The 18,382-nt window shown below is 43.8% G+C and overlaps 2 protein-coding genes across 3 annotated transcripts; both read left to right on the top strand.

The window, feature by feature from the left end:
* Window positions 1-1,486: 1,486 nt before the first annotated feature.
* On the top strand, window positions 1,487-4,842 carry LOC138406517 (putative C-type lectin domain family 20 member A). Its single transcript, XM_069518953.1, has 4 exons — window positions 1,487-2,498; window positions 2,610-2,963; window positions 3,199-3,293; window positions 4,044-4,842. Exons 1-4 carry the CDS (start codon window positions 2,183-2,185, stop codon window positions 4,167-4,169), a joined length of 891 nt encoding a protein of 296 aa, XP_069375054.1. The 5' UTR covers window positions 1,487-2,182; the 3' UTR covers window positions 4,170-4,842.
* Window positions 4,843-15,313: 10,471 nt separating this feature from the next.
* LOC138406515 (putative C-type lectin domain family 20 member A) lies at window positions 15,314-18,251 on the top strand. 2 transcript variants are annotated; one of them, XM_069518952.1, is made up of 5 exons: window positions 15,314-15,389; window positions 15,492-15,857; window positions 15,969-16,322; window positions 16,561-16,652; window positions 17,451-18,251. In XM_069518952.1, exons 1-5 carry the CDS (start codon window positions 15,314-15,316, stop codon window positions 17,574-17,576), a joined length of 1,014 nt encoding a protein of 337 aa, XP_069375053.1. In that variant the 3' UTR covers window positions 17,577-18,251. The 2 variants fall into 2 exon arrangements, with proteins under 2 accessions (XP_069375053.1, XP_069375052.1); XM_069518951.1 differs by having other exon boundaries at window positions 16,558-16,652.
* The last annotated feature ends 131 nt before the right edge of the window (window positions 18,252-18,382 follow it).

Here is an 18,382-nt window from a genome sequence, read left to right as displayed (position 1 = left end):
GTCTCTCCACCACGAGTGCAATGCATGATGGTATATATTGTTTGGTTAGTGACCATTGGTTGTACACTACTTTTCATGAAGCATTGTGGGAAACAATGAGTCCATTACAAAGGTTATAAAACAAATCAGTAAACATTTGGACACCATTAAAAATGGTGAACTCACCATGTAGTGCACTATATAGTGATGAGTGAGGGATTTGGAACACAGCCATAGACTCACAGATGAACTGATTAGATTTCAGTTGGTGGTGGTGAACTTATAAAACATGTTTTGGCCTCTTGAACACGATATTTCAAGTCTGTCTGTCGATCATTTCCTCACATTCTGAGCAGTTGTCACCTGAAGAAGTTGAAGATGAACAGATTAGACTTCAGAGGTCAAAGGTCAGGGTGACCTCATGTGAGTCCAGAGAAGAAATGTGTTTTGACTCAAAGATGTGTTTGAATTAAAGATCCAGGTACTTCTTCACAAAGCTAGTACCACTGGAAACTTGTGTTTTGTTTCTCTCCTCGTTGTTGAAGCTGCAGGACTCCTCTGGACCTGAATGACCCTGCTGTGAAAGTAACCATGAGGGACATGAGTGAATACAAAGAACTCCTGTCAGAGAGGTTTTCAATGCAAAGCAGCCAGAACAACATAAAGAAGTGTTGTCATGTTGACTCCTTTGCATTATTTTCAGGAAGTGGAATAATTCTTCCAGGCAGTGCTGCTGTAGAGCTGCTGTTTGTGGGTGAGATCAGGAAACACACAACATGCTGGGGCTGAGTTGGTGCTCGGGCCTAGAAGGACTGGATCTGAGACATGTGGTGCAAATGGTGTCTCCATGAACACATCCATGTTGTAAAGATGAACACTGGATACCTGAAAGCAGGCAAAGAGAAAGAGGAGAGAGAGAGACCAGGAACTATTGTCAGACTGGTTGTTGTAATGAAAATAATTTATAGATGATAGCAGTATAATAATAATAATAATACTCATCATCATCATTTCTTTCTCTTCTCTTTTTATCCTTATTTTCATGTGATCTACATGTTATGTCTGAAAACAGGGTGTCCTGTTGGGCCTGTTGATATTATGTTGTGTTCTGTTTGTGACAGGTTACTGTGCTTTTAAGAGTTTCAGCACTGAAGTACAGCAGGTGCCGCAAGGTGTGATGTTCGGGCAGTTCAGTAAAGTAATGAAACAAATCTACAAGGTGTGATCATTGAGTCTTTGCAAACAATACTACATATTGGATGGAATTAGAGGGGATCACAACATTAATAGATAAACATTTCAAACATCCCTGTCACAGAGGTATCATTGGATCCACAGTGTGAGCAAAGATAAGATAAGATACAATAAGAAAGACTTTATTCATTAAACACTGGGGAAATTTCAACATTACAGCTACAGAAGGGCATTAAGGTAGAGAAAAATAAGAATAAAAAAAAATATAGATATAAATATAAAGAAAAATGTAAACACTATACAAAGACACCACAAAATCCACAGTGATATTGCACATGGGAAGTGGAACATATACATTGGATGTAACAATTCAAAAAGTATTACACACACACCTAAAGACTGAATATGAATATTGTACATGAGATAGATATATATGTAGGAGGTAGATTCAGAAAACTGAGAGGAATAATTATTACACTGTTTTTACGTGTTTGTTGAAAAGTCTTATGGCTGTTGGGATGAAGGACCTTCGAAACCTCAACACAAACAAACATTCATTCACTCACCACCTGCACAGGGGTGGAGGCAGAGACCAGTGTTGGTCCCATATGATCAGAACTATCTGCATAGTGAGAGGCCATGCCATTTTGCATCTTTGCCTTTTTGCATAAAGCATGCAACAGAACAATGACTGTTCTACTGTCAGTAGAAGAGGAGGAGCTGGTGTTACATTTCCCTAAATCTACATGAGAACTGGTTAAGTTTACTGTTGGTGATGAACACTGGCACAAACAGTCCACAGAGCAGCAGCATGATGGAAGGGATCTTCTTTGGTGTCTTGTGTCTCTCAGGTCAGTGAATTTCACTCTTTGTATGATGTCTAACAGGAAATCTGAATATAGAGATTCATTTGAGTCTTCATACATAACACAAATAACTGGTTTCATCCTCAGGGTGCCTCACCTTCTCCACATGCCTCCTCCATCAGTACCACTTTGTGTCTGAAGCAATGACTTGGACTGAAGCTCAGAGCTACTGCAGAGGGAGGTACACAGACCTGGCCACCATTGAAACCACTGAAGAAATGAAGAAACTTAAAGACACAGTTCCTGCTGCTGGTTACAGCTCTAAGGTTTGGATTGGCCTGTACAGTCAGATTGACTGGAAGTGGTCAGATGGGTTCACAGGGAGTGGAGCTGAATATAGGATCTGGCACGGGTCTAACCCAAACTATTTTAAAGCCAAGGAGCTCTGTGTGGGCATGTGGGAAGCAGGATGGTTTGATGCTTATTGCCAAAGACAGACTGCATTTGTCTGCTACAAAGGTAATGATGTGTTTTATATTGATCTTTACTATACAACATAATGTCTAAAATATAATTTTGAACACATTGTGATCTCAACAATCCCTCTTTTGTTCTCTAACTTAACTGCAGGAACATTAGAGGATTCTGACTTTGTGGTAGAGAAGACAACAAAGAATTGGACTGAGGCTCAGAGGCACTGCAGAGAACACTACACAGATCTGGTCACTGTGAGGAACCAAGCTGACAACGACAAGATACAGAACTTGATGCAACATGAAGACTGGGTGTGGATCGGTTTGTACAGAGATCCTCAGATCTACTGGTCTGACGGGAGTGGCTACTCATTCAGCTCCTGGTATCAGGGTCCAAACAAACTTGGCTCGATGAAAGTCGTATGTGGTGTTGCAGATTTGCAGCAGGGAGGAAAATGGAGGTTATTGTCCTGTGAAGAAAGATTTCCATTTGTCTGCTACAGCATCCCAAGTGAGAATCTTTTTTGTATTTCTAAGTTGCTTGTTTTTGTATTTGTAAGTTTTCTGACAGGCCTGATCAAGCTGTCTTGTAGGCAACATGCAGCCCAGAGACCAGACGCTCCGCCCTCTGTGTTTTACATCAAAAGTCTGAGTTGTTCTATCACCACAGGAAGAACTGTAGGTTTCACTAAACTATACAACACGTTACACCTGTGTGTTGTTTCTCTCCTCGTTCTTTGTCTGAGCTGAAGTTGAGACGTTGGTGAAGGTGAGGGTGAAGCTGCAGGACTCCTCTGTGGACCTGAATGACCGTGCTGTGAGAGAACAGATTCTGAAAAAGGCAAGTCTCCAAAATCCACCCTGAGACATTAACTCATTCATGGACCCTGGACACATGTATTACAGAGTTTGACATCATCAAATAACCATGAAGTAGATGAGTGAATGTAAAAAACTCAGCCACAGATGTTCCACAATGCAAAGCAGCCACAACAATGAAAGAAATAGAATCAAATGTTTGACTGGTCATGACGAAAGTGTCACTTTGTGACCTGATGCTGTTTATGTGTCCAGAGCTGCAGGATTCAGACAAACCACAATTCTTCTATTATTATTATTATTCATATTATTGGTATGGTTATTATTATTATATGAATGGTTGCTGCTATCACTAATAACATCTTTACATTCATAATTATCACTCTTATTGTTTTCATTATAACAACTAGTCTGTCACAGCTGAAACCTGATGGTGCACGACCTGGTCTCTCTTTCCTTCTATCTCTCTCTGTTCTCTTCCCTCTTTTCCTCCCTCCTCTCCTCCTCCTATCTCTCTCTCTTCCCCTCTTTTCCTCCCTCCTCTCCTCCTCCTATCTCTCTCTGTTCTCTGCTGCTCACAGTGGGAACTGTTGGGTTTCTCTACAATGTTTAAGGTCTTGATCTTCTATGTAAAGTGCCTTGGGATAATGCATGTTATCATATACACGCTATATAAATCTAATTGAACTGACTAAATAAAAACATAACCCTTTGTCTTAGGGAGCAAAGGAATCTGTTTCACGTATTTAAATAGCTGCTATTTGTTTTCCAGCTCCAGGAAAGATTCAACGAGAAAGGACTGAGTGGCGTCACCTTGAAGTGGAAAGAAAAGTCTGATGGGAAAGTTTTCCACAAGGAGGAAAAAGGTTCCGACAAGAAAAAAAAGACTGAGCTCTGAAATTTGAATTCAACTTTCAATGCTTACGCCAATGTTTCATGTCTGCACATATACACACCACTATCACTGTACGCAGTTAAACCATAGCAATGAATGCTGTTGTAGAAACATTAGCCTTTGTGTGCTTATATGCTTAAACTGTGCGTTATATCCAGCATAAGGAAATGTAATCATGTATGCACCCTTACTGGAATGATTGTTTGTTGCACATATATTTAACGTGTGGAAATGTAAGAATTTAAAAAATGCAGATAGACATCGCCGGAATCTAATGGAGTCTGGAGACAGGACCTTCGAAATCGAGTAAGGCCTGAAACAGAGGCCTCCAAACCTCCAAGATTTATAATGGTGTCAAAGTTGGACCAACAACCACCTCTTTAATACACCATTAGAATCGAGCCCTGACGTGACTGTAGGGGGAGACAAAGTCAACTTGGGAAAGTATGACACCATTCGGTTCGGGACGAATCAGAAGTTTTGAACCAGAAAGGAAGTGGGGAGATCCACCTCCTGATTGGTTGAACGGGCAACAGCAGAGACGAGGATGAGTATATATAAAGTATATATAGTAGAGTATGTATATAAGCAGAAGGTTTGAAGCTCAGTCTTCAGTTGGCTTCTGGAGCCAGCTCTGGTTTACATCTTGTAAAAGAATAAACTCTACTGCATTGAACTCTGACCATCTCCAGTGAATTCTTTTGACCAATACTGAGACTCCAGTAAAAGCAAAGTATACGTGTTGAAAAGAAGTCTCGACTTAGTACATATATGTATATATATATATATATATATATATATATATATATATATATATGTATACACACATATATATATATATATATATTTGATCACTTTATTAAACATGGCTTTTACATCTGAATATAGAGTGTGAACATTGTGTAGCTGTGAGTACAAGCAGCTACAGAGCTCACAGTGTACAGTAAATGATAGGGTTGACAGTGTTACACTAAAGCTGTGACTGTAACAAGTCTGTGCTATTGTCTTATGATAGTATTAGACTTTTTCTGCATGTGTGTGTGTTTCCTGGAGGAGTCGTCCTTCCTCTTCCTGCTGCCGTGACCGCTCTGCTGCAGCCTGTAGGTTTTCCGAGCCTGGGCTCTCTCCTTCTCCAGGACCTCTGTGTCATCCAGAATCTCCAGACCTGGGATCTGACTGATGACGTACTGTCTGCAGAGGAACAAATGAACAGAAAAATGAAAAACACCATTTGCAGAACATTGTGTGCAGGTTGACCTCATGTATATAGATGCAGTTGTGGGATGTAATGAAGTACATTTACTCCATTACAGTACTACATTTTTCATGTTTTCAGTAATCAAAACTTGAATTTAAATTTTACTCCACTTCATATATCAGTAAATATCTGAGTCTACACCAGTATATCTTTTAACAATGCACTGTGTTACATGTTTGCTTTATTTTTGGAATATTTCAATAATGGAACTAGTCCACTGATCCAATCGGAACAGGCAGGTAGGATTAGACCACGCCTCCTGCAGCAGTAGCACATTTGGTGGAAGACGCATGTAAAAAGGATTTGGACGAGGCCACCACCAAGACTCAGTCGTGAAATAAACCTCGTCCATGACTGCATTTAAAAGAGATATATGACAGAGTGGACTAGCATTGTATTAAACAATATACAGACAGAGGAGAGAATGGGCTGCACTTGACTTTTTATACTTGAAGTAGATTTACTTACTTAGTTTTACTCTCGCCATAGTTGGGTTGGGTTTCTCTGTTATCTTCAAGGTCTGGACCTTAATATGTAAAGTGCCTTGAGATAATGTATGTTGTGATTTGGCGCTATACAAATCAAATTGAATTGAAGGATGTACTGGACCGTATTAGACTGAAGAGATGTTTGGATTCTGCTCCCACATGTGTTGAAGAAACGATGGAACAGCTTCAACAGTGAAATGTGCTACAACACAGCAGCAGCGACAACAGCAGTAATAAAGTGGAATGAACTCAGCTCCAACAGTGTAGACACAAAATGAATTCATGAAAGAGCTTAAACACAAACTAACATGTTCATTTTCACTGCTATGGTGAAATAACCCATTGGATTTGTGATCTATATATATATACTGTATATAAATGACACAAACTGCAGCATGTACTGTACATGTAGTTCTGATAGTTTGGACAGTGTTGGCAGTGTTCAGTGTGCTGTGCCTTTCTACTGCAGTGATGGGACGTGACGTGGGTCGATCCACCTCCACAACTCACTGAGACGCAGAAGCTGACAAAGCAACAGAGCCATTAAGTTGAATTATATCCACGTTTAACAGACAAAGACAAACTAAAGTGTGTTAAAATACACAACTAGTTAAAGGACTGAAGTGGAAATGGTTGAGTCAGTCCTCTTGGACCCTGGGGCCTCCACACCCCCCATGTCTCTCTTCTTTTCCCTTGTGTTCATGTTGTATGTAGGTGTTGTACCATTGTATGCTGTTGTGTCACCATGTTGTTTTGTATTTCATTCTAAAACTAAACTAATGTTCTGACCACCTGGCTTCCCCCAACTCCTGACAGACTCAAAAAACACCATTACACCCCTCGTTCTGATTTATCCATATTCCTAGTTACTTCTTTGTGTTTTCATTTCTAACATGAAGAACTAAAAACTGTCTCATAGCCTTCAAACTGCCTGATTCTGGTGCGGTGGCCTTTTATTTGATTCTTTTTCTGTGCCACTGTAACAAGGCTCCACCTCTTGACTCACACCTTCGGACAAAGTCAAAATCATAACGCTGCAGTCGTCTATTTTAATAAATGTATTTTTGTTTCAGGCAAAGTGAACAAATATGTCTAATTCCAGAGTGAGGTCAAAGACTGTCCTGATGCCCCGTTCTCCAAACACTTCCTCCAGCGATGCTGAGAGGAAAACGAGCCTCGGTCCCCTCCCTCCTTCCCTCTATCACAGCCGAGCATCATCTGATTCATCACAATAAACAATTAACAACACATTTAAAAAGAATTTGCTGGTGTTAATTTGACATGAATTTAGAAATCAAAATCATCCCAATCAATTATTATCTTGTGAGAATACATTTCATAATAAACACAAAGAATTGGCTCTAACATCTCGAGGTGGAATAATAAATCCTTTGTTTGTTTTATCAGTCCCCTAAACATGTCTGATATGTTTTCATCAAGATCCATGAATTATTTCCATAGGAAATGAACTGAAATGTTGCAAAACGCCCTATCTCACATTCTATTTCTAATTCAATTCAAATTCTATTCAAGAGACAAACCAGGAACAGTTCGGTACGCATGATATTTAAGCTCTGTCAGACTAGTTGTTATAATGAGAATAATAAGAGTGATATTCATGTTGTGAGGTTATAAATCAGAATCCTACTTGTTGAGTAGTGTCAGATCTGGATCCTGCAGCTCTGGAGTCAGAGAAGCAAAACTGCAGGAGAGAACAAACACAATAATAATGAACCATGTCCTGTGACTTCATTTCCATTTCTTCTCTTTTCATCCTTATTCTCATCTGGTGGATCGACATATTGGACGGAATTGGTGAAATTTCTTTAGAGGTGATCACAACATTTATACATAAACATTTCAAACATCCTTTCACAGGTTTCATTGGAAAAAAGTTTCCACTGAAGAAGCTGAGTTGTCTGAATGCCTGTGAGCACGATTGCCTTGAATGCAATTCGTGCACGAATGTCTGACCGCTAGTGTGGCTGACACACACATAAAAGATTAAAAGTGATCACAACCACTTACTGATTGTGATAAACAGCTTCACATATACCTGACACAATCCTGAGAGAAACATTGGGACATTATTATTTTATAATCAAACAAAGGCTTCCTCTGATATCAATGTTGTACGTAAAGGCTGAGGAGTTCCCCCTTGCCCTTCTCAAAGAGGGGAATGTTGTCACTGTTCACCTGAAGGGGAGCAAGGTCTCTGTCTTGATGGTTTTAATTTAGGGCAGGCAGTGGAGGACATTTCTGATGAATGTATTTACATACATACACTTTGACCTGACATATAGAACCTTATTGTAATACAGCTAAAGTAAATCTTGTAACTTGTTATCGACAGCATTGTCTAGATGTATGTGCCTCTACCTGTTAGCATAGCTGCAGGTCTACCAGCTGGGCCTCGTGGTCTATGCAACTGACCAGTCTGGCACAGCAGCTGATAGGAAACACAGAGAGAACATCCAGCACCAAAGAAGGGAGTCGAGCACAAGCAGAGGAAGGAACTGATATAAGATAACAAGCAGTCAAGAGAGGAGAGAGGAGAAGTGATATGGAAACAGAGTGAAGAAGGAGATACTAACAGACACAATGCATGGAAATAACTAACATTTCACTAGAAAGTCAGACTGTGGTCTGTTTCACCAAAGTGCTGCATGTAGTTCCCCAAAGTAAAACCGTTTCTTTTCCTGAAACTACTGACATTGTAAATCAATCTGTTATCGCTGATATACACCAAGTAAAAAACACAGACCCTCTTCTCTACAAAGTAAACGCTTCTTAGCATCACGTCAACTACTGAAGTTTAACCTGAAGCAAGCTGTACAACTCTATTATTTTAACAAAAGTTGAGATTTTAAAAAGGGACATTCCAACATTTCACATAGTTAGTGTTAGTTTACCCAGTTTACCACCATGGCAAGTTTTACTCAGCCTGTAAAAATCCATGAACCGTTGGTAAACATGTTATGACACATCTCCACTTCAAGTTTCTTTCTGTCAATCAAGTCATTTTAGTTTTATCCATGTCACTCCACTAACATGGAGGGGCAGTGTGTATGACCTGTACTTCAGTCAGCCACCAGGGGGCAAAGGTTTTCATTGTGTGGTTGTGAGAAGATCTGTAAACCAGATACTTTGGCTTGAGTTTGGAAACCACACATTTACAACTGAAACCCTGAATTCTAAACGGAGAGGGTAGAAGTTAAAAGGAGGTGGAAGTTATCAGGTGCAAAGAAAAATGCTTTAAAGTTGCATTATGGGAAATGTAGGTCACAGACAGTCATCCCTTGGCCTCTGCTTCCATGATCGTTGTCTCTCACAACAACACTCAAATTCATGAAACTTGTGAGATGTGAGAGGTACTCAGCTGCAACATGCAACTTCACCACTAGATGTCACCAAACTCTAAAGAGTGAATCTTTAAATGTGCATGTTACTGAATCAGGAGTTGGACATGGATGTTTGATATGGAATTGGCCCCTCTGTGTTAATTGTGGCCCCTGATTTATGAAAATACTACACCAGCCTCTGGATTACAATCCCCCCAAGATAGCTTGTCCTTAATATCTAAGTCTTTACTTTTCTCTTCTGGACAGTCTAACAGGACTTGACCATGACCTGACAGACATATGCAGTCAGAAGTGACGACACACTGAAATTTCAATTTCAATTTCAAAGCTTTATTGTCATATGCACGGTAAAGAAACACGTTTCCCTGTACAATGAAATTCTTACATTGCTGCCCACACAGGATGCCGGAATATATATAAATAAATCTAAGAAAATATAACAAAGCAAATGCAGTAAAAAATAGAAATATAAACTATAGGGAGAGAAACATAAAATGTTCTTGTGTGATGAAAAATGATGTACAACATTCCGCAGTAAACGGTATAGTGCAATTGAGCTGATGGATTCAAGGCAACAGGTTATGTAGTGCAATGGAATAAAGTGTCCAATAGAAGATAAAGTGACCAGTGAGGGGGGGCTCAGTCCTTAAGGGTGGGTTCAGCTGTTTAGCAGTCTAACGGCTGTGGGAAAGAAGGAGTCCTTGATCCTGGTGGTTCTGCATCTCACGCTCCTGAACCTGCGGCCTGAGGGTAGGAGTGTGAAAAGTCCATGTTGGGGGTGAGTGGGGTCTTTGATGATGGAGACAGCTCTCCTGTGGACTCTGCGGTGATAGATGCACTGCAGAGAGGGTTGTGGTGTCCTGGTGATCTTAGACGCAGTCTTTACCACTCTCTGCAGGCGTTTGCGGTCCCGTACAGTAGAGCTGCCGTACCACACAGTGATGCAGTTGGTCAGGACAGACTCAATTGTGCAGCTGTAGAAATTGCTGAGGATCCTGGGGGCCATCCCAAATTTCCTCAGCCTCCTCAGGAAATACAGCCGCTGCTGAGCCTTCTTCACCATCTGTGTAGTGTTCAATGTCCAAGTGAGGTCGTCACTGATTTGGACCCCCAGGTCCTTGAAGTTCCTCACCCTCTCCACCTCAAGACCTCGGATGAACAGTGGCTGGTGAGGCCTCCTCTCCTTCCCCATGTCCACTACCATCTCCTTGGTCTTGTCTGTGTTGAGGGTGAGGTTGTTGTCTCCACACCACGTCACTAGATTGTCCACCTCCCTCCTGTAGGCTGCCTCGCCACCGCCGGTGATGCGTTCTATCACGGCAGTGTCGTCGGCAAACTTGACGATGGTGTTGTCGGGGTGGGAAGCGACGCAGTCATGGGTGAACAGGGTGTAGAGGATGGGGCTGAGGACACAGCCCTGTGGGGTCCCGATGTTGGTGGTGATGGTGGCTGAAGTCCTTCTCCCGATCCTTCTTCACAAAGCTAGTACCACTGGAAACTTGTGTTTTGTTTCTCTCCTCGTTGTTGAAGCTGCAGGACTCCTCTGGACCTGAATGACCCTGCTGTGAAAGTAACCATGAGGGACATGAGTGAATACAAAGAACTCCTGCCAGAGAGGTTTTACAATGCAAAGCAGCCAGAACAACAGAAAGAAGTGTTGTCATGTTGACTCCTTTGCATTATTTTTAGGAAGTGGAATAATTCTTCCAGGAAGTGCTGCTGTAGAGCTGCTGTTTGTGGTTGAGATCAGGAAACACACAACATGCTGGGGCTGAGTTGGTGCTTGGGCCTAGAAGGACTGGATCTGAGACATGTGGGGCAAATGGTGTCTCCATGAACACATCCATGTTGTAAAGATGAACACTGGATACCTGAAAGCAGGCAAAGAGAAGGAGGAGAGAGAGAGACCAGGAGCTATTGTCAGACTGGTTGTACTGAAAATCATTTATAGATGATAGCAGTATAATAATAATAATAATACTCATCATCATCATTTCTTTCTCTTCTCTTTTCATCCTTATTTTCATGTGATCTACATATTGGATGGAATTAGAGGGGATCACAACATTAATAGATAAACATTTCAAACATCCCTGTCACAGAGGTATCATTGGATCCACGGTGTGAGCAAAGATAAGATAAGATACGATAAGAAAGACTTTATTCATTAAACACTGGGGAAATTTCGACATTACAGCTACAGAAGGGCATTAAGGTAGAGAAAAATAAAAGTATAAAAAAATAAGAATACATATATATATATATATATATATATATATGTATATATATAGAAAAATGTAAACACTATAAAAATACACCAGAAATGCACAGTGATATTGCACATGGGAAGTGGAAAATATACATTGGATGTGTCAGGGTTCGAGTGGGGGGGTGACGTGAGAAGGGGAGGACCAAAACGCAGAAACTAAATAAGGTTTAACAAAAAGTATTTTATTGTATTTTATTTCAAAGGGGGTAAACTTAACAAAAGAAATCTCCAAGAAACAAAAGTCTCACTCAAAAAGAGGAGTGGAACACAGAACAAGGCAGGATACAAACTTACGGGGTAACGTGACGAGAGCTGACGGGACACATGAACAGACAGAACCAGAATTGAGCTGACGGACAGGACTGACCCGAAATGACGATGACGAACCAACAACCACATGGGGGAAACACAAAGACTTATATACAGACTGGAACTAATGAGTAACTGGGGACAGGTGGCACAAGACAAACAGGTGAACCTGATGAGGGCAGGAAGTAAACGGGTGAAAACACACAGGGAGCAAGGACTACAAAATAAAACAGGAAGCACTGAACATACATGACCGTGACATAACCCCCCCCTTAAGGACCGGATTCCAGACGGTCCAAAACTGAAATTAAAGGAGGAGTACACATGAAACTGAGAGGGGTGGGAGGAGGGTGGGAATCTGGAACAGAGCCCGGGGGCTCGGGCGGGCGGCCCGGAGGCCGGTCAGAAACAGAGCCCGGGGGCTCGGGCGGGCAGCCCGGAGGCCGGTCAGAAACTGAGCCCGGGGGCTCGGGCGGGCGGCCCGGAGGCCGGTCAGAAACAGAGCCCGGGGGCTCGGGTGGGCGGCCCGGAGGCCGATCAGAAACAGAGCCCAGGGGCTCAGGGAAAATCAGCTGCTTCTGCAGTCCAGTCAAAGGAAGTTCTGGGGAAGATAGCAGCTGGGGCTGCTGCTGTGACACAGGAGGCTCTGGAGAAGATAGCAGCTGAGGCTGCTCCTGTGACACAGGAGGCTCTGGAGAAGATAGCAGCTGAGGCTGCTGCTGTGACACAGGAGGCTCGGGAGAAGATAGCAGCTGAGGCTGCTGCTGTGACACAGGAGGCTCGGGAGAAGATAGCAGCTGAGGCTGCTGCTGTGACACAGGAGGCTCGGGAGAAGATAGCAGCTGGGGCTGCTGCTGTGACACGGGAGGCTCTGGAGAAGATAGCAGCTGACGCTGAGGTCGACACTCAGGAGGAGATGACCGATGACGCTGCTGTCGCTGTACCGGAGGAGACGACAGCTGCCGGCCTAACCCTCGACCGTGGGACAGGAACAGGAACTGAAGCGGAGCCAGGCGAGACCCGCATCCGTGGGACCGGAACAGGAACTGAAGCGGAGCCAGGCGAGACCCGCATCCGTGGAACAGGAACAGGAACTGAAGCGGAGCCAGGTGAGACCCGCAACCGCGGAACAGGAACTGAAGCGGAGCCAGGCGAGACCCGCATCCGTGGGACAGGAACAGGAACTGAAGCGGAGCCCGGCGAGACCCGCAACCGTGGAACAGGAACAGGAACTGGAGAGCCGCTCGCCGTAACCCTCAGCCGAGGGACAGGAACTGGCGAGACGACTGCTTGAACCCCCGACCGTGGAGCAGCAACTGGAGAACCGCTCGCCGTAACCCTCAGCCGAGGGACAGGAACTGGCGAGACGACTGCTTGAACCACCGACCGTGGGGCAGGAACAGGAACTGGAGAGCCGCTCGCCGTAACCCTCAGCCGAGGGACAGGAACTGGCGAGACTACTGCTTGAACCCCCGACCGTGGAGCAGCAACTGGAGAACCGCTCGCTGTAACCCTCAGCCGAGGGACAGGAACTGGCGAGACGACTGCTTGAACCCCCGACCGTGGGGCAGGAACTGGAACTGGAGTGCCGCTCGCCGTAACCCCCAAACGAGGGGCAGGAACTGGCGAGACGACTGCTTGAACCCCCGACCGTGGGGCAGGAACAGGAACTGGAGTGCTGCTCGCCGTAACCCCCAAACAAGGGGCAGGAACTGGCGAGACGACTGCTTGAAACCCCGACCGTGGGGCAGGAACAGGAACTGGAGTGCCGCCTGCCGTAACCCCCAGACGAGGGGCAGGAACTGGCGAGACGACTGCTTGAAACCCCGACCGTGGGGCAGGAACAGGAACGGCGACCTCCGAAACCGGAACGTGAGTAGCATCTGCGGGAATCCCCGACGCCGGAACATGAGTGACGTCAGCCGGGACCCCCGACGCTGGAACGTGGGTAGCATCTGCCGGGATCCCCGACGCCGGAACATGAGTTGACGTCAGCCGGGACCCCCGACGCTGGAGCGTGGGTAGCATCTGCCGGGATCCCCGACGCCGGAACATGAGTGACGTCAACCGGGACCCCCGACGCTGGAACGTGGGTAGCATCTGCCGGGATCCCCGACGCCGGAACGTGAGTGACGTCAGCCGGGACCCCCGATGCTGGAACGTGGGTAGCATCTGCCTGAATCCACGATATGCTGTATTGAGGTTGCCGTCTGTTAACTGGTGGAGATGGATGGAAACTGAGTGAGGGGGCTCCCCTCCGGCGCCCGCCCCGCGTCGTAGCGTTTCTACGCAGACTGCGGGGGCCCCCAAAAGCCAGGCGGGTGCCGAGGTAGGGATCTGCAGGGGGAGTTGGGGATGAGAGGATGTCCCTTAGTCTCTTCTCTACGGTCACCAGGTGCGGGACAAAGTGGCTGACCCAGGGTCTGTCCTTAAGCCAATCCCGCACCGGTGCCATTCTCTCCAGGAGCTTTTCACGCTGCTTGGTGCCTGCGGTGCTCAGCTCATCCACCAAGGAGTCAAAATAAAAAACCTTCCTACAAAAACCATAAAGCTCTGCTTGGTCCATTTCTGGTTGGTTCGTACTGTCAGGGTTCGAGTGGGGGGGTGACGTGAGAAGGGGAGGACCAAAACGCAGAAACTAAATAAGGTTTAACAAAAAGTGTATTTTATTTCAAAGGGGGTAAACTTAACAAAAGAAATCTCCAAGAAACAAAAGTCGCACTCAAAAAGAGGAGTGGAACACAGAACAAGGCAGGATACAAACTTACGGGGTAACGTGACGAGAGCTGACGGGACACATGAACAGACAGAACCAGAATTGAGCTGACGGACAGGACTGACCCGAAATGACGATGACGAACCAACAACCACATGGGGGAAACACATAGACTTATATACAGACTGGAACTAATGAGTAACTGGGGACAGGTGGCACAAGACAAACAGGTGAACCTGATGAGGGCAGGAAGTAAACGGGTGAAAACACACAGGGAGCAAGGACTACAAAATAAAACAGGAAACACTGAACATACATGACCGTGACAGGATGTAACAATTCAAAAAGTATTACACACACACCTGAAGACTGAATATGAATATTGCACATGAGATAGATATATATGTAGGAGGTAGATTCAGAAAAATGAGAGGAATAATTATTACACTGTTTTTACGTGTTTGTTGAAAAGTCTTATGGCTGTTGGGATGAAGGACCTTCGGAACCTCAACACAAACAAACATTCATTCACTCACCACCTGCACAGGGGTGGAGGCAGAGACTAGTGTTGTTCCCATATGATCAGAACTATCTGCATAGTGAGAGGCCATGCCATTTTGCATCTTTGCCTTTTTGCATAAAGCATGCAACAGAACAATGACTGTTCTACTGTCAGTAGAAGAGGAGGAGCTGGTGTTACATTTCCCTAAATCTACATGAGAACTGGTTAAGTTTACTGTTGGTGATGAACACTGGCACAAACAGTCCACAGAGCAGCAGCATGATGGAAGGGATCTTCTTTGGTGTCTTGTGTCTCTCAGGTCAGTGAATTTCACTCTTTGTATGATGTCTAACAGGAAATCTGAATATAGAGATTCATTTGAGTCTTCATACATAACACAAATAACTGGTTCCATCCTCAGGGTGCCTCACCTTCTCCACATGCCTCCTCCATCAGTACCACTTTGTGTCTGAAGCAATGACTTGGACTGAAGCTCAGAGCTACTGCAGAGGGAGGTACACAGACCTGGCCACCATTGAAACCACTGAAGAAATGAAGAAACTTAAAGACACAGTTTCTGCTGCTGGTTACAAGGTTTGGATTGGCCTGTACAGTCAGATTGACTGGAAGTGGTCAGATGGGTTCACAGGGAGTGGAGCTGAATATAGGAGCTGGGGATGGTCTAACCCAAACTATCATGGAGCCAATCAGCTCTGTGTGGGCATGTGGAAAGCAGGATGGGTTGATGCTTATTGCCAAAGAGTGACTGCATTTGTCTGCTACAATGGTAATGATGTGTTTTATATTGATCTTTACTATACAACATAATGTCTAAAATATAATTTTGAAAACATTGTGATCTCAACAATCCCTCTTTTGTTCTCTAACTTAACTGCAGGAACATTAGAGGATTCTGACTTTGTGGTAGTGAATACAACAAAGACTTGGACTGAGGCTCAGAGGCACTGCAGAGAACACTACACAGATCTGGTCACTGTGAGGAACCAAGCTGACAAGGACAAGATACATAACTTGATGCAACATGAAGAATGGGTGTGGATCGGTTTGTACAGAGATCCTCAGATCTACTGGTCTGACGGGAGTGGCTACTCATTCAGCTCCTGGTATGAGGGTGAAATGGTACTTGGCTCGATGAAAGTCGTATGTGGTGTTGCCGATTTGCAGCAGGGAGGAAAATGGAGGTTATTGTCCTGTGAAGAAAGATTTCCATTTGTCTGCTACAGCATCCCAAGTGAGAATCTTTTTTGTATTTCTAAGTTGCTTGTTTTTGTATTTGTAAGTTTTCTGACAGGCCTGATCAAGCTGTCTTGTAGGCAACATGCAGCCCAGAGACCAGACGCTCCGCCCTCTGTGTTTTACATCAAAAGTCTGAGTTGTTCTATCACCACAGGAAGAACTGTAGGTTTCACTAAACTATACAACACGTTACACCTGTGTTTTGTTTCTCTCCTCGTTCTTTGTCTGAGCAGAAGTTGAGACGTTGGTGAAGGTGAGGGTGAAGCTGCAGGACTCCTCTGTGGACCTGAATGACCGTGCTGTGAGAGAACAGATTCTGAAAAAGGCAAGTCTCCAAAATCCACCCTGAGACATTAACTCATTCATGGACCCTGGACACATGTATTACAGAGTTTGACATCATCAAATAACCATGAAGTAGATGAGTGAATGTAAAAAACTCAGCCACAGATGTTCCACAATGCAAAGCAGCCACAACAATGAAAGAAATAGAATCAAATGTTTGACTGGTCATGACGAAAGTGTCACTTTGTGACCTGATGCTGTTTATGTGTCCAGAGCTGCAGGATTCAGACAAACCACAATTCTTCTATTATTATTATTATTCATATTATTGGTATGGTTACTATTATATGAATGGTTGCTGCTATCACTAATAACATCTTTACATTCATAATTATCACTCTTATTGTTTTCATTATAACAACTAGTCTGTCACAGCTGAAACCTGATGGTGCACGACCTGGTCTCTCTTTCTTCCTATCTCTCTCTCTGTTCTCTATCCCTCTTTTCCTCCCTCCTCTCCTCCTCCTATCTCTCTCTGTTCTCTTCCCCTCTTTTCCTCCCTCCTCTCCTCCTCCTATCTCTCTCTCTTCCCTATTTTCCTCCCTCCTCTCCTCCTCCTATCTCTCTCTGTTCTCTGCTGCTCACAGTGGGAACTGTTGGGTTTCTCTACAATGTTTAAGGTCTTGATCTTCTATGTAAAGTGCCTTGGGATAATGCATGTTATCATATACACGCTATATAAATCTAATTGAATTGACTAAATAAAAACATAACCCTTTGTCTTAGGGAGCAAAGGAATCTGTTTCACGTATTTAAATAGCTGCTATTTGTTTTCCAGCTCCAGGAAAGATTCAACGAGAATGGACTGAGTGGCGTCACCTTGAAGTGGAAAGAAAAGTCTGATGGGAAAGTTTTCCACAAGGAGGAAAAAGGTTCCGACAAGAAAAAAAAGACTGAGCTCTGAAATTTGAATTCAACTTTGAATGCATGCGCCAATGTTTCATGTCTGCACATATACACACCACTATCACTGTACGCAGTTAAACCATAGCAATGAATGCTGTTGTAGAAACATTAGCCTTTGTGTGCTTATATGCTTAAACTGTGTGTTATATCCAGCATAAAGAAATGTAATCATGTATGCACCCTTACTGGAATGATTGTTTGTTGCACATATATTTAACATGTGGAAATGTAAGAATTTAAAAAATGCAGATAGACATCGCTGGAATCTAATGGAGTCTGGAGACAGGACCTTCGAAATCGAGTAAGGCCTGAAACAGAGGCCTCCAAACCTCCAAGATTTATAATGGTGTCAAAGTTGGACCAACAACCACCTCTTTAATACACCATTAGAATCGAGCCCTGACGTGACTGTAGGGGGAGACAAAGTCAACTTGGGAAAGTATGACACCATTCGGTTCGGGACGAATCAGAAGTTTTGAACCAGAAAGGAAGTGGAGAGATCCACCTCCTGATTGGTTGAACGGGCAACAGCAGAGACGAGGATGAGCATATATAAAGTATATATAGTAGAGTATATATATATAAGCAGAAGGTTTGAAGCTCAGTCTTCAGTTGGCTTCTGGAGCCAGCTCTGGTTTACATCTTGTAAAAGAATAAACTCTACTGCATTGAACTCTGACCATCTCCAGTGAATTCTTTTGACCAATACTGAGACTCCAGTAAAAGCAAAGTATACGTGTTGAAAAGAAGTCTAGACTTAGTACATACATATATATATATATATATATATTTTATGTCTGTATA

The sequence above is a fragment of the Paralichthys olivaceus genome, chromosome 22 (genome assembly GCF_024713975.1).
Source record: "Paralichthys olivaceus isolate ysfri-2021 chromosome 22, ASM2471397v2, whole genome shotgun sequence".
Taxonomy (NCBI): domain Eukaryota; kingdom Metazoa; phylum Chordata; class Actinopteri; order Pleuronectiformes; family Paralichthyidae; genus Paralichthys; species Paralichthys olivaceus.
The sequence above is the reverse complement of the archived record's forward strand: the minus strand, read 5'-3'. Positions and strand labels throughout refer to the sequence as shown.

Bases quoted from the DNA above. Each gene is read 5' to 3' on its own strand.
- LOC138406515 (XM_069518951.1), top strand. From the start codon at position 15,314: ATGAACACTGGCACAAACAGTCCACAGAGCAGCAGCATGATGGAAGGG. The intron at 15,858-15,968 runs GTAATGATGTGT...ACTTAACTGCAG, and splicing joins TGCATTTGTCTGCTACAATG to GAACATTAGAGGATTCTGAC. The intron at 16,653-17,450 runs GCAAGTCTCCAA...TTTGTTTTCCAG, and splicing joins GAGAACAGATTCTGAAAAAG to CTCCAGGAAAGATTCAACGA.
- LOC138406517 (XM_069518953.1), top strand. From the start codon at position 2,183: ATGACTTGGACTGAAGCTCAGAGCTACTGCAGAGGGAGGTACACAGAC. The intron at 2,964-3,198 runs GTGAGAATCTTT...TCTTTGTCTGAG, and splicing joins TGTCTGCTACAGCATCCCAA to CTGAAGTTGAGACGTTGGTG. The intron at 3,294-4,043 runs GCAAGTCTCCAA...TTTGTTTTCCAG, and splicing joins GAGAACAGATTCTGAAAAAG to CTCCAGGAAAGATTCAACGA.